Source organism: Onychomys torridus, chromosome 1 (genome assembly GCF_903995425.1).
Source record: "Onychomys torridus chromosome 1, mOncTor1.1, whole genome shotgun sequence".
In the NCBI taxonomy this organism is placed as follows: Eukaryota; Metazoa; Chordata; class Mammalia; order Rodentia; family Cricetidae; genus Onychomys; species Onychomys torridus.
Window position 1 is genome coordinate 164049279 of NC_050443.1, and position 13605 is coordinate 164062883.

Sequence of the window (13605 nt, forward strand, 5' to 3'; positions counted from 1 at the left end):
TGAATGTCAAAAGCACTTTACTAGGCCCCAGGGCCTTCAGAAGCAGTCCTCACAGTCTGGGCAGGCCACCCCCAGCAGCTCCAGCTGCACAGGAAGTGAGTGGGTGAGGGAATCCGCATGGCTTTCTCCTACTGTGAAGGGTCTAGGAAGATGCTGAACCCACAGGGGTTTCCCTCTTCCCCACCCCCAGTCTCTCCCCGATTCCCAGCATCCAGATGTATCTTGGGGTGGAAGGGAAGCCTAGGCCTTCAGCACAGGAAACTGGCTTGAAACCAGCCAGCTGTTCTGCTTGACCGTTACTAGGAGCAGTGGTGAGGTGGAGGGGTCGTCAGCAGACATCCAGGAGAGGCCTTGCAGGCTCCCACTGTCAGCCTGGCTCTTTCCGGCAGGCCCAAACCTCCTGGCATGGCTCACTAAGGACAGCGGGTGACTGAAGTCCATGGCCAAGCTAGGCAAAGCTAGAGCGGCGGGGGACGGCTAGATGAGGTGGCTCACGTGTGGCTGCCCTTGCCTAAGCCCTAGGTCACCAGTCCCGCTCAGGCGGCTCCCGGTAGGGCAGGCCTAAGAGCCTGAAGACGTCCTTCTCTGTGGGGGTGGGCAGCACTCGTCCAGGCCCCACCTTGACGCCTTGGCTGTTCCGGACCACAGCTGTGCTGAGGGCGTGCTCTGACAGGCTCATGCCCTTGGTCTTGGCCAGCGCTCGCATGGACCGGTTGAAGTGGGCAGAGCCAGTGAAGTAGAGCAGGGCACAGGCGAACTCACAGTAGGGCACGACGATAATGTCCAGGCGCCGGTGCCGCTGCCCGGGCCCTGGAAGCCGGCACACACCCAAGTACTTCTGCTGCTGGCCATTTTCCTCCTGGCTCACCAAGTCATCTGTGAGGAACCCTGGCCCAATACAAGGGATGTCTAGTAGCGCAAGAAGCCAGGCCCACCCGCACCCTCCCAAGTATTCTCTATTCCCAGCTTACTCACTTCCACGGAGAGTGCCCTTGCCCCTCTAAGCCCAACTCCTCGTCTACGGAAGGTGGACAGGTAAGACCTTCTCCTGTAGAGATGTGGGGCACCTGTTCTACAGCGTCTTTGGCCCCAGAAGAGGTGGGATTCTGGCAAAGCCCTCCCCCACAGCATGTCTCCAACTGAGGACTTAGAGGTGACAACTTGGACCTGGATCCCCCCTTCCAGCTTGCTCACCCAAAGACAGAGTGAATACCTTGCTGCCGAAGGCTGTCAAGGAGGCGGCCGAAGATGCCCTGGTGGGACCGGCCATCTGGGTGAGTAATAAGCACATCCACATCCCCACAGGTCAGCTTTCCCCTTCGGTAAGAGCCACAGGCCACACACAGCAGGCCGGGATTGAAGGCCTGGGCTGATAGCCGGACCTGTGGAAGAGCAGGGAGGCGTGAACGGCTGGTAGCCTCTCCCACAGCCTAAGGCCTTTGCACATGTCCCAGGCCTATCCCCATGCTTTACACTAAGCTGAGGGGATGCGCCTGGGCCCCCCGTAGAGACAAGCCTGTAGAGGCCTGAAGACACTGGCCTTGACTCTGCAGAAAGGCTCTGTATAAGAACAGCGGGACACTCTTTGGGTTCTGGCTCCAACCCACACCCAGAGGCTAGGCCTGTGAAAATACACTGATACCAAAAAGCCACATGCCTGCAGCTCAAGCTGCCTATGAATTTGGAGCTGATGGCAGTGTGTGGGAGTCAGGGTTTAAGGCCTGAGCAGGTGGCTAGCAGAGCCCTAACCTGGCTGAGAGAAAATGAAGTACAAAATACCACTGCACCTGTGGGAAAGGAAGGGCAGGAGCTGCCCACACCCTTCTAGGAGGCGTGAGACTGGCTTGTCGCTGGAAGGTTCTGAAAGGCCTGACTGAGGAGGAATAAGCCCATTAGCCTCTGCCAGACGCTGTGGAGGCCTTTTATATGTAGATATATCCCACCCCCACCGCAGGACACTGAGATTTCTGGGGCCCTGGTTACTCACAGCCAGGACACCTCAATTCCCCTGACCTGACTAGCAGTTCTGCTAATCCCTTCAATCCCTTCTTTGGCCTCCCAGGAGAATGGGAAGAGGCGGCCTAGATGACTAACCCATCAGCATCCCTATAGCTGGAGCCCTACTTGGGGGCAGGCTAGTGGGAAGCCTGATTCCAATGGGCATTCTCTGTGCCTGGACACCGTAGCTGAGTGACGAGTCATCATTAGCAGCACAGCTTGGTGATGGGCACACAATAGGGCCTATCTATCCATCCAGCACCAGTCCCCTAGTTCCACGGCAGACCGCAGGCTGATTCAGCTATCACTCATCAAGACCCTAGGCCAAAGGGAAAGATAGTTGCCCCACACCAGCTGAGCAAACAACAGAGACATCCTGTCTCTCTTGACTCAACACTATATATAAACTTATAAACTTAGTTCCCTGCTTTAAACCAAACCTTTATTTAACTTGGCCAAACCTTCTTTCTTTCTTTTTTTCTTAAATTTATTTTATTTTTATGTGCATTGATGTTTTGCCTATATGTATGGCTGTGTGAGGGTGCCTGATCCCCTGGAACTGGAGTTACAGACAGTTGTGAGCTGCCATGTGAGTGTTGGGAACTGAACCTGGGTCCCAGAAGAGCAACCTATGCTCTTAACCCCTGAGCCATCTCTCCAGCCCCTAAACCTTATTTCCTGGCCAACTAAAACTCTTTTCTTTTTCTTTCTTTCTGTGCTGCAGGGTCTTGGGTACACTCAGCAACACTCTACCTCTGAACCACATACTTGGACCTTGACAATTACAAATATTAACAGCAAAGGAAGAGAAACCCTGGGAGAGATTCCTACCCAGGCTTACCCTTAACTAAGTCCTGGCTGTGCTCTTTTGAACCCACCCCCAAGCCTATGAGCTTTCATCTGAACCCAACCAATTCTGAGCAGCCTCGGGGTGCTTCAGAGGGCTCACACACGTGCAAAGAGATACAGACACCTGGGCCATTTGTGCATTTCGAGGGGAGGAGTCCAGAGTTCTCTTTTCTTGTCTTTTTTTTTTTTTTTGAGACAGGATTTCTCTGTGTAGCTCTGACTGTCCTGGAACTCGCTCTATAGACCAGGCTGGCCTCGAACTCACAGAGATCCGCCTGCCTCTGCCTCCTGAGTGCTGGGATTACAGGTGTGCACCACCACTCCTGACCCTATAGTCATCATCAAGCTCTCAAGGACAATGACTCACACCTCTGGCCCGCCCCTGATATGGTCTGCTCAAACTCCCACATCCCAGTCCTTGAGACTGTGTCTGCTCCACTCACGGCACTCTGCTCTCTGACCCAGAGGGCTGGTGTTGCAGTGCCCACCTCCACCTGATGTCCTCTGGGCCTACAGCTCTGGTCTCAACCTGCTTTTTGCAATCTCTGGCAACCCCAACTTCTGCCCATGGGGCTGTCCAGCTAGGGGTTCAGGGCCTCTGGCTTCAAGCGTCACTCTCCTTAGCGCTCAAGGAGCCATGCTTACTGTCTGCTCGATTTCCGCAGCCTCCTCCCTGGGCATGCGGTCCAGGAAGTCATCATAGTGCTTCAAACCAATGGCCTGCTGAGCAGTCAGGGAGCTTAGGCTTCGGATGTCTTCTAGGTTCCGGAAACCCTGGAAAAAAGCAGCCAGGGGAGGCTATGAGCACCCAGGACTAATGCAGTGTATGGACCAGAAGACACAGGTGCCTCTGTCACAGCCACCACCATGGAAGACATAAGGCAAGACTGACCAAGTCCAGCCTCTATTCAGTGGGACACACCATAATCTGGGGATGCTGGCCCTGATTCCTCGGTCTAAAATGGGTCTGGGCTTCACTCTCACCAGCTCCCAAGATCATTCTTGACATGGCCAGCTTTGGGAGCCACTCTTTTAGACATGGAGCCCAAAGCCTGAGCTCCTTAGAAAGTCCCTTGCCAGAGCCAGGAGGATCTCTATGAGTTCAAGGCCAGCCTGCTCTACATAGCAAGTTCTAGGCTAGCCAGGGCCACATAGCGAGATACTTCCTCAAAAAATAAAAATAAAAACCAGAAAGTTCCTTGATGGTTTGTGGGACAGAGTAATGTTTTTATTGTTTTGTCCATACTTGAAGGACACTGAGCCACACAACTATACTGGGGACAGGAGAGGGACCATGTGAACTCTGGTGTCATTGAAAAGCAGTTCCCTTGTAGTTAGACTCATTCCCATGAGGACAAGGACCCTTCTCCTGCACGAGAAAAAGAAGGGTTGTGGTCAGAGGCTCTGTATCACAGCAATAGTGAAGTGGCAGATGGGCAGGGTGTGACCTGATGGTACCACATCTGGGCAGTCTTAGTTCCAGCTCCCCAGATGTTGGAGAAGAGCTCTAAGACAGGCACACTGTCACTGATGTGGTCCAGCTTCCGCAGATGCCCGCTCTCCAGGATCTCCAGGATCTTCTCAGCCATCCTCCTGCCAATTCCTGGGATGCTGCAGGCCTCCTAGGGAGAAGTGGTACAGAGGAGGAGTAAGAAGCTAGGAAGCAAGAGCCAGCGGAAGGGAATCTGACTCCTTCAGCAGAACATCTGCCCAAAGGCCAGCCTAGCAATGGAACTTGTCCTTTGGTTCCCAGAGACCAGCAACAAAAGTAGGAGAAAGGCCAGGTGTAGTAGTACATGCCTTCAATCCCAGAATTCCTGGAGGCAGAGGTGCATGCAGGCAGATCTCCCAGTTCCAGACCAGTCAGGGCACCATACAGGGACTCTTGTCTCCAAAGAAAACGAACAAACCAAACAACAAAGAGAGGTGAGAAAATGATCATCACCATTACCATCACAACTGACACCACTGTCAACACAACTATTCACCACACTGACTGAGGGCTACTGTAACACACTGACTGGGGATTACTGTAACACACTGACTGGGGATTACTGTAACACACTGACTGGGGATTACTGTAACACACTGACTGGGGATTACTGTAACACACTGACTGGGGATTACTGTAACACACTGACTGGGGATTATTGTAACACACTGACTGGGGATTACTGTAACACACTGACTGGGGATTATTGTAACACACTGACTGGGGATTACTGTAACACACTGACTGGGGATTACTGTAACACACTGACTGGGGATTATTGTAACACACTGACTGGGGATTACTGTAACACACTGACTGGGGATTACTGTAACACACTGACTGGGGATTATTGTAACACAATGACTGGGGGTTACTATATCTCATCCTGTGCTACTGGAACCATCTTTCAACCTTACAAAAACAATGTGAATGGGCTACTGTTGTTAATTTCTTTCAAGTGATTGGGAAATTGACAAAGAGGAATTTGTCTATAGAGTCCACAATAAATGGGCTCCACAGTCTAATACATGTACCACTGTGCCTGGCTTTAAACTTCTTTTTTTGTGTTTTTCAGACAGGGTTTCATCGTGTGGCCTTGGCTGTCTTGGAACTCACTCTGTAGACCAGGCTGGTCTTAAACTCACAGATATCTGCCTGCCTCTGCCTCCTGAGTGCTGGGATTAAAGGCGTGCACCACCACCACCACCTGGCTAAACTTATTATATAAAAATACTTGGAAGTAGAGGGAACAGTGTAATAAACCCCAAAGCACCCATTTCCCAGTCCTAACAATTTTGCTGGTCTGTTTTCAAGTACCTTTTTTAAAATTTTTTATCAGCATGTCTCTGCATAAGTCCCACCCATTAAAAACCTTAACCACTGAATTCACTGTCCAGTGGTGACTAGTGCTGCCATCTGTAGTCAGAAGTTCCTGTGTCCTGCCAGGTCCCGCAGCCACGGAACCCAAGTAAACACACAGAGGCTATATTATTTACAAACTGTAGTCTATTGCAGTCCTCTTGCTAGCTAGCTCTCATATCTATGTTTTGTTTTTTGAAACAGGGTTTCTGTGTAGTTTTGGTGCCTGTCCTGGATCTTGCTCTGTAGACCAGGCTGGCCTCGAACTCACAGAGATCCACCTGGCTCTGCCTCCCGAGTGCTGAGATTTAAGGAGAGCACCACCACCACCCAGCTTAGCTCTTATATCTTAAATTAACCCATTTCTATTAATCTATGCTTTGCCACATGTTCCGTGGCTAACTGGTCTGCTAGTATGCTGTTCCTTCCTTGGGTGGCAGGCTAGCTCTCCTCCCCTTTCTTCTTCCTGTCTGTCTGCTTATATTTCCTGCCTGCCTCTAAGCTGCCTTGCCATAGGTAAGGTTTTATTTATCAACCAATCAGAGCAACACTTATTCACAGCATACAGACCTCCCACAACACTTCCCCTTTTCTGTCTAATCAAAAAGGAAGGTCTTAACTTTAACATAGTAAAATTATATATAACAAACAGTTATTAAGCAAAAATTACAGTTATAATATCTAGTCTATTTGTATTTGGCAAAATAAAATATTCTATCTATCCTATATTTGTGAGCCTAAAGTTTCATATCTAATTTATCTTTTATCATAACCAAGAAAAATTATAACCATCTGGTCTTCAACTACATCAAAGACCCCAGAAAGATATAACATTACCTAAATAAACAGGAAATGCATTGTAAGTAACTTCCAAAAATCTAGAATGACAGAGACAGCTGGCTTCCTGGACAATCATCCAAAGTTTTCTACTTCATGTCTCATGTGGGCCGAGATTAGAGACACAGTGGCCTGCAGGCTTGAGCTACAGTATGGCGGGTTTGCAGTGTGTAGACTTGAGCTACAACATGGTAATTCCCACCATGGTACATAGTGGCATCTCCAAGCCATGCAACATACTGTGTGGTGGATTTAGCTCTTGATAGTATAGAAAAAAAAGAAGAAGCAGAAGAAGCAGCAGCAGAAGCAGAAGGAAGAGGAAGAGGAGGAGGAGGAGGTTGTTTCTGGGCTACATGCTGCTGGATGGAGGCATGGACTCAATGCCTCCCAGAGCCAGCAGAGAGCTTGGCTCCCAGAGTTGGCAGTGTTGGGAAGCTGAGGTGGGTGGAGTCAGCAGTCAAGGCTTTTGTCCTAGTCATGCTGCAGTTTAAAGCAATAGAGTCACAAAAAGACAGATTCAAATGGAATAAACCTGTGAATGGTTTACATTGTGTGTAAAAATATATGTAGGCTTGGAAGAGAGAAAAAAAGGAGTACATGCAGTTATATAAAGAAATAGATAGTTTTAAAAAATAAAATCTTTAAAGAGACAGTAAAAGTAATATAAAAAACAAGCCCCATAAAGATGGAAATCACACACACAGAGTCTGGATTATATTATCTCTTGTGGTGGTACTATGTTCCCCGAAATATTGTGCACGCTAATAAACTTATCTGGGGTCAGAGAACAGGACGGCCACAATATTAAACATAGAGGTTAGGCAGTGGTAGCACACGCCTTTAATCCCAGCACTTGGGAGGCAGAGCCAGGCGGATCTCTGTGAGTTCAAAGTCACATTGGAAACAGCCAGGCATGGTGACACACGCCTTTAATCCCAGGGAGTGATGGCTAAAACCAGAAAGATATATAAGGCATGAAGACCAGAAACTAGAAGCATTTGGCTGGTTAAGCATTCAAGCTTTTAAACAGCACAGTTTAGCTGAGATCCATTTGGATGAGGACTCAGAAGCTTTCAGTCTGAGGAAACAAGACCAGCCAACAAGAATTGGCGAGGTGAGGTAGCTGTGGTGTGTTCTGCTTCTCTGATCTTCCAGCATTCACCCCAATACCTGGCTCCAGGTTTGATTTAATCAACAAGACCTTCTAAAAGTCCCTCTACAATCTCTGGGATTTTTAACTTCAGAAAGACATTTGATTATAAAGCCTTCTGAATTACACCAATATATATTTTAAAGGTATCTTGACTTCAAGGTTTGTGTCTAAGGATACGTTGCTTTGGGAAAGAGGTTCTGCTTTTGTTTCCACAAAAGATGAGAACCTGTGGGTTCCTTCCAGGCTAATATGGTTTGATCAGCCAAGACCCCCCTGAAAGGTCTCCAATAACATCATGGCCCAGATGATCCAACATCCAGAATGGCTTCAAGGCAATTGGCTCAGACAATGCAGCCTCACAGACTATTCCAGTCAGGACTTGACCATAATTCTTAATTTTCTCAGGATCCCCATAAGATGCCAGCACCCCCATCCAGCAGGAAGTAATATGAGAAGTTATACCCAAATTCCCAAAATATTATTTATAAATGTTTATTTTTACTTAAAGGAAGTTGATTATAAATGTAATCTCTTTCTAAAGAAGAAAGGGGGATATGACATAGAAATGTAGGATAGATGTGACAGGATGAAAGGGTAGATCATTGAATCTACTTTTAAAAAGCAACAATTTGTTTGAAATGCTTTACATTGCTATAGATTTTAGTTTATTGATACAAATTTAAAGTTAATTTTGTTATATTGTATGTATTTTTCTACTCTTGTTGAAGGTATTATGTTTGTACAGCTCATTTGAAATTGTAATGTATAATTAAGAAACACAGATTAATAGTCATCTAGGATTATCAAACTTATGTTAGTTAAGTTTTTTAAGTATACAAATACATATTTCTATTAGGTAGGTAATCTTCAAACAGCCATCAACCACTAATTAATAAGAAGAGGCCTCTTCCCCAACCTCCAAGTACCTGGTAGGAGCTCACAGGCTTGTGGAAGGTCTTGAGGGCATTGATGGCCTTGGCATAGCCCAGGGCTCTCCACTTGTCTCCCTGGACACTGTAGGCTTTAGCCAGCACTTCTAGTTTCTCTGTGATGTGCACGTTGTAATTAGTTGCCTTCTGGCTTGAGGGCTGTGCACACACCCACTTCTCCAGGGCTTCTGGGGCTGGGTCAGGTCCACCATTTTCCTCAGGGGAAGTGGGATAGTGCCCACTGATCAAGGCTTCCAGATGTGCTGAGCTAACCTGGGGCCCTTCCTCATCACTGGTTTCATCATCTGAACTGAGCTGGAAACAGAAGAAACAATAAATCTGTGTCCTCCTCAAAAGTGAGGGTTGTGTTTGGTGGGTAGGTGTCGTCTACTCTGACTCAAGGATGAGGCTGCACTGGGCTTATGCCTTCTTCAGTGTGAGGTCATGCTCCACAGGGCTTCCTCCAGAGCCCTGGGATTCCCAGTAGTGTATGGTAGACATGGCTTGGTAAATGCAGAAGTGATGAATGTTGGGAAGAGAGGAACAGCTGCTTAATAAAAAAAGACCTAGAATTCTTTGTATAAGCACCAGGCCCTCCCATTTCTGTGGTCAGGGCCCTGAGTTGGGAACTTCTCACCTGAGCTGGGGTTCTTGGTGCTTTTTCTGCCTTTGGAGGAGGAGATGCAGCTCCGGTGTGAGGAGGGGGAAGAGAGAGGGTTGTCCTGGATACGGCCTCCTGGGGGTCAGGGGCAGAAGAGCCTTGGTCTGCCTTGCTGGGCTGTGGCTGGTCCAAGGAACTAGACAGCAGGGAAGTCACAGGCTGTTAGGGTAACAAAAGTCTCACCTGTCTCTATCCCCAACCTTTCTCTCCACTGAAACCTTGCATTTCCAGGTATGTCCGATTTAAAAAGTAGGAGTTGTTTTTTAATAACTCAAGATGGAAACTCAAGATGCTATCAACAAACACCTGAGAAAGGCTAGGGGCAACCCACCTCTTGGGCATGGGAAGGCTGAATCCAGCCGTGTCCATCAGCCTTTTCTCCTGCAGGCACAAGCTCAGCCAGGTTGACTTCACCAGCTGAACACTGGGGGGTAGCTGGGGTAGTCCAAGGAGTCGGAGAGCCCGCTTACAGTCCATGTTTTCATCCACCACAATGTGAGTGACTCCAGGGGCCTGGGCAGAGCATATCTGGCCGCCATGATGGATAATCTGCTTTTCAAAGAGCTCAGCCCGGGCTCGTCCAATGCCAGTGGGCATAATGTGAGCCTTCAAGGAGCTCAGCCATTCTGTGAAGACGAGAGCCAAATGCCTATTACCGTAACTTTTATTATTATTATTATTATTATTATTATTATTATTATTATTTTATTACCACTACTATTATTTAAGACAGGGTCTCATGTAGCCCAGGCTGGCTTCAAACTCATTACGTAGCAGAGGATAACCTTGAACTCCTGATTCTCCTGCCTCTGCCTCCAAGTGCTGGGATTACAGATGTATGTATGTCACCGAGCTGAGAAACTTAGAAATATAGTCTCACAATGAACCATTTGAAATCGCCTCTCTTCAAAGTAATCATTTTCCTGCCACCCAGAGAGCAAAATACCTTCAAAGAATTCTACCACAAACACAGCAAACTTTCTCAAGGGCTGTCACTTGAGTGTAGGGGGTTAGGATTTTGTGTGTTCTGTTCCTGGTGCAAACTAGAGCAGTGCCTGCCATGTCACAGGTCATCTATAAGTATTTGTGGCTGAATAATGAAGCCTTCTTGCTTTGAACACAGCTCATAAATCATTTCCTCACCTATTTTTTTTTCCAGCAAAGTACACATTTCTTACCATTACAAGTTCCTTCCCTCAGTCTAGAAAACTTGACCAACACTCCCAACCCCTTAAAATCTCTGCCATCTATTTAACAACTTCGGTGGCAAAACAGCTTAGAACAGGGATTCAGGGGGAGCTATTCGCTCCGGGAATGCCTCTAACGAAACCAAGAATTCCAAGGGCCACTTCCTGAGGAACCAGGGAACGCTTGCTCACCAAGCTCTCGGGGTGGAGAAGATAACACAGCAAATGGCCTGTCAAAGACAAAGCACAGCTATGGTGGCGCACGACTTTAGTCCCAGCACTCGGGAGGCAGAGGCAGGCAGGTCTCTGTGAGTTCCACAACAGCCAGAGCTACAGAGAGAAACCCTGCCTTGAAAAACAAAGACAAACAGCAGCTGGATGTGGTGCTGCACATCTGTAAGCCCAGCACTAGGGAGGTTGAGACAGGAGGATCAGGACTTATTACGGTCATTCGTTCTCGGCTATAAGGCAAAGTCAAGGTTACAATCAGACTCTAAACAAGAGAAAAGGATAGAGACCAAAGTGAATATAAGTAGGTATAAAGAGATCCCAGCCCTACACAGGTAAGGCCACTTCCATTATCTGATTCTGGACAACAGAAGGCTGAGGGTTCAAGTGCATGAGTTCTCAGGGTAGGCCAGCTCACCTCCAGCTTCTCCCACTTCCCTTTTGGGAATCTTCGAAAGTGCTTTTGATGATGGCTCTGCATGAATTTTCTTTCGCTTGGGAAACGCCTTCAAGATGCCTTGGGGGTCCATTGAAGTATGGTTGGATCCTTGCCTTTCTGCTTAAGGATAGATGTCATGCAGAAATCCAAGATTAAGGGCCTGAGACGGGCTTTGGGAGCAAGAGACCCTTTCTCAGAGGTCTCAGAAACCCAAGTTAAACATCACTGGTTTAATACGAGCTCCACACACACCAGCCTTTCAGCGTTAAGAGTACTGAGTGAAGTCTGGGAAAGGTTGAGACTGTGGAAGTCAGGGGTGGGAGTGGCTTTTGACTCAAGGGAAACAACATCGGAAGGAGAGGGTTGCTCTGCAGGTCCAGTGCACAGTCGGCCTCTGCTTCCACTTCCAAGAGGCTTTTCCAAAATGCTAACGAGCTAGGAAACAGGTCTACATTTTCAGTGAAGTCTTCATCTCCCCCAAATAGTGGAGTCTGAAGGACACGTGCACACAAACCTCATGGCATCTTTCTCTAGCCTCAATGTGCATTTGCAGAGGAAAACTTCAGGGGAAGTTGCGGGCCCGCCTGCACCTGCCTCTGTCGCAGCCTCATCGTGGGGGATGGGCGGAGGGCTGAGCCCCGTAGCTGCAGGGAAATGGGGTGCAGCCGCTGCAGGTGTAAGGTGTCCTCACAGCTGGAGGTGGGCAAGACTGGAGCAGATGTGCCACAGGCACGGCGGGTGCAGCTGGCGTGAACCTGGGACTCCCAGCTGGGGCCAGAAGTGAGCTGGTGCTGGGACCCTAAAAGTCCTAGGAACCTCCCCACCCGACCGGGCCCCAGAGCCGGTCACACTAGGCCAGAATCTCCCGCAAAGAGAAATAAACTCACCATGGGAGCCCATGAAAACGGGCGGGGCGGGAGAGGGTGGGGGGTGACAAGTAAGTGCCCAGAATACCTTCCGGGTCACCCGGAAGTGGCCCTCGGCCCAGCAGTTGCCATGGAAGTGGCCGGGCGCGTTGCTGGGCGGAGGGAAGATGGCGGTGACTGGCTGGCTGGAGAGTTTGCGGGCTGCCGAGAAGACGGCGCTACTGCAGGATGGTAACTCTTATCCTCTTATCCTCTCCCTCAGGGCGGGCTCTACGCACCGGCTCCTCCCAGGGTGGGCAAAGCTGGAGTTGTCGCAGCCATCAGCCACGCTAGCTTCCTGCATTTGCAGAGGAGGAAACTGAGGCCCAGGGAGAGGGCTAGAGTGGAACTCAAGTCTCTGGTCACCCACATCTAGTTTTCCTTACCCCATCCCGCCCCGCTAAGAGTTTTGTTGGTAATTCCCAATAATTCATTTTACATTCATCATCGTTCCACAGAGCTGTACCAAGAGGCAAATTTTCTACCCCATTTTTTTTTTTCTTTAATTGAAATCCAGGAAGGTTTTAGACCAGCCTGAGGTTTTGCAGATACTCAGGTACAACTGTATCATGACCTGGGACCCCATGCATCTCAGTTTGGGGTTCCTATTGATAATGGCAACCCAGTGGCATAGAATGGAGGGACACCAGGGTTTTAGATCAACTCTGCCATTGATTTACATATTAATTTGTTAGAACCCCATTTTCTCCTATAAAATGAAGCGGGAGGGTTGCCACTGTTGTTTCAGAGGTCCTTTCCAACTGTGTTTTGTTTAGAGTGGATTTCTAAATGTTCTCTGATCTTTAGGGGAGGTAGAGCAAGATCTAAATGATTAGGAACAGGAGTTTGAGGTAACAGCTTTTCCCTGTCCTGCAAATGGTAGATGTAAGTCCCCTCTAGAGGTCTTTCCTGGACCCTCTTGGCAGCCAGGGTGAATTAGATCTGAATTCCCTTTAAAGCTTAACAGCTAGGGACTTAGATCCACAGGTAGCTATCAAAGAAGCATGAAGTTTATGGAAAATCAGGTTTCATTTGTTCCTAACTGCAGCATTTAGGGAGGCCTTGGCTGTGTGCCAGATTCTGTGCTAGAGCAGGCAGAAAAACAAACAACAACAGAACAAAACAAACAAAAAACCCACGGTCTGTGGTCTCCTAGGAGTTCACAGACTGGTCAAGAAGACATGTAAGTAAACAGCAGCTTGTGTTAAATAGGTTGGGATCTTAGCAGGACATTGCAGCTCACGCCTGTCATCTCTGCACTGGAGGGCTAAGGCAGGAGACCCTAGCTTAAGGGTGGTGGTGGTGGTGTTGAGATATTGTGTGAAATGCTAAAAAAAAAGCATAAAGGTAAAAATAATTTTCTCTTTGGATAATGACCAAACAGAAGAGGTGTTATTTCCAGCCCCTAAAGAATTTTTGATAGGTACTTGATAAGTAGAGATGGAAGATGACCATAAGCAGAAGATGAATCACTGTAGAGGCAAGGAAGTGTGAGAGTGTAAGGCTGGTTAAGGGTGATGAAGCCAGCCGCCATTCAGGCACTGCCTGTGTTGTGTCAACTCTCTCCA

The 13605-nt window shown here is 48.3% G+C and overlaps 2 protein-coding genes across 8 annotated transcripts in view; one reads left to right on the forward strand and one right to left on the reverse strand.

Moving 5' to 3' along the window:
* On the reverse strand, nt 1–12101 carry Poll (DNA polymerase lambda). Of its 2 annotated transcripts, XM_036170871.1 has the most exons (9): nt 12020–12101; nt 11112–11249; nt 9610–9904; nt 9255–9414; nt 8615–8932; nt 4296–4469; nt 3493–3621; nt 1214–1382; nt 1–888 (listed from the first exon to the last, which is right to left on the reverse strand). In XM_036170871.1, the coding sequence occupies exons 1-9, from the start codon at nt 12030–12032 to the stop codon at nt 524–526; spliced, it is 1761 nt and encodes a 586-aa protein (XP_036026764.1). In that variant the 5' UTR covers nt 12033–12101; the 3' UTR covers nt 1–523. The 2 variants fall into 2 exon arrangements, with proteins under 2 accessions (XP_036026764.1, XP_036026772.1); XM_036170879.1 differs by lacking the exon at nt 8615–8932.
* Dpcd (deleted in primary ciliary dyskinesia homolog (mouse)) overlaps nt 12095–13605 on the forward strand; it is a 23679-nt gene continuing 22168 nt past the window's right edge. For 2 of the 6 annotated variants that reach the window (XM_036170900.1, XM_036170908.1), the window contains exon 1: nt 12095–12229. In XM_036170900.1, the coding sequence (XP_036026793.1) occupies nt 12166–12229 (64 nt within the window). In that variant the 5' untranslated portion in view covers nt 12095–12165. The remainder of the gene's footprint in view (nt 12230–13605) is intronic. The other 4 variants (XM_036170892.1, XM_036170918.1, XM_036170921.1 and 1 more) reach the window with 3 other exon arrangements.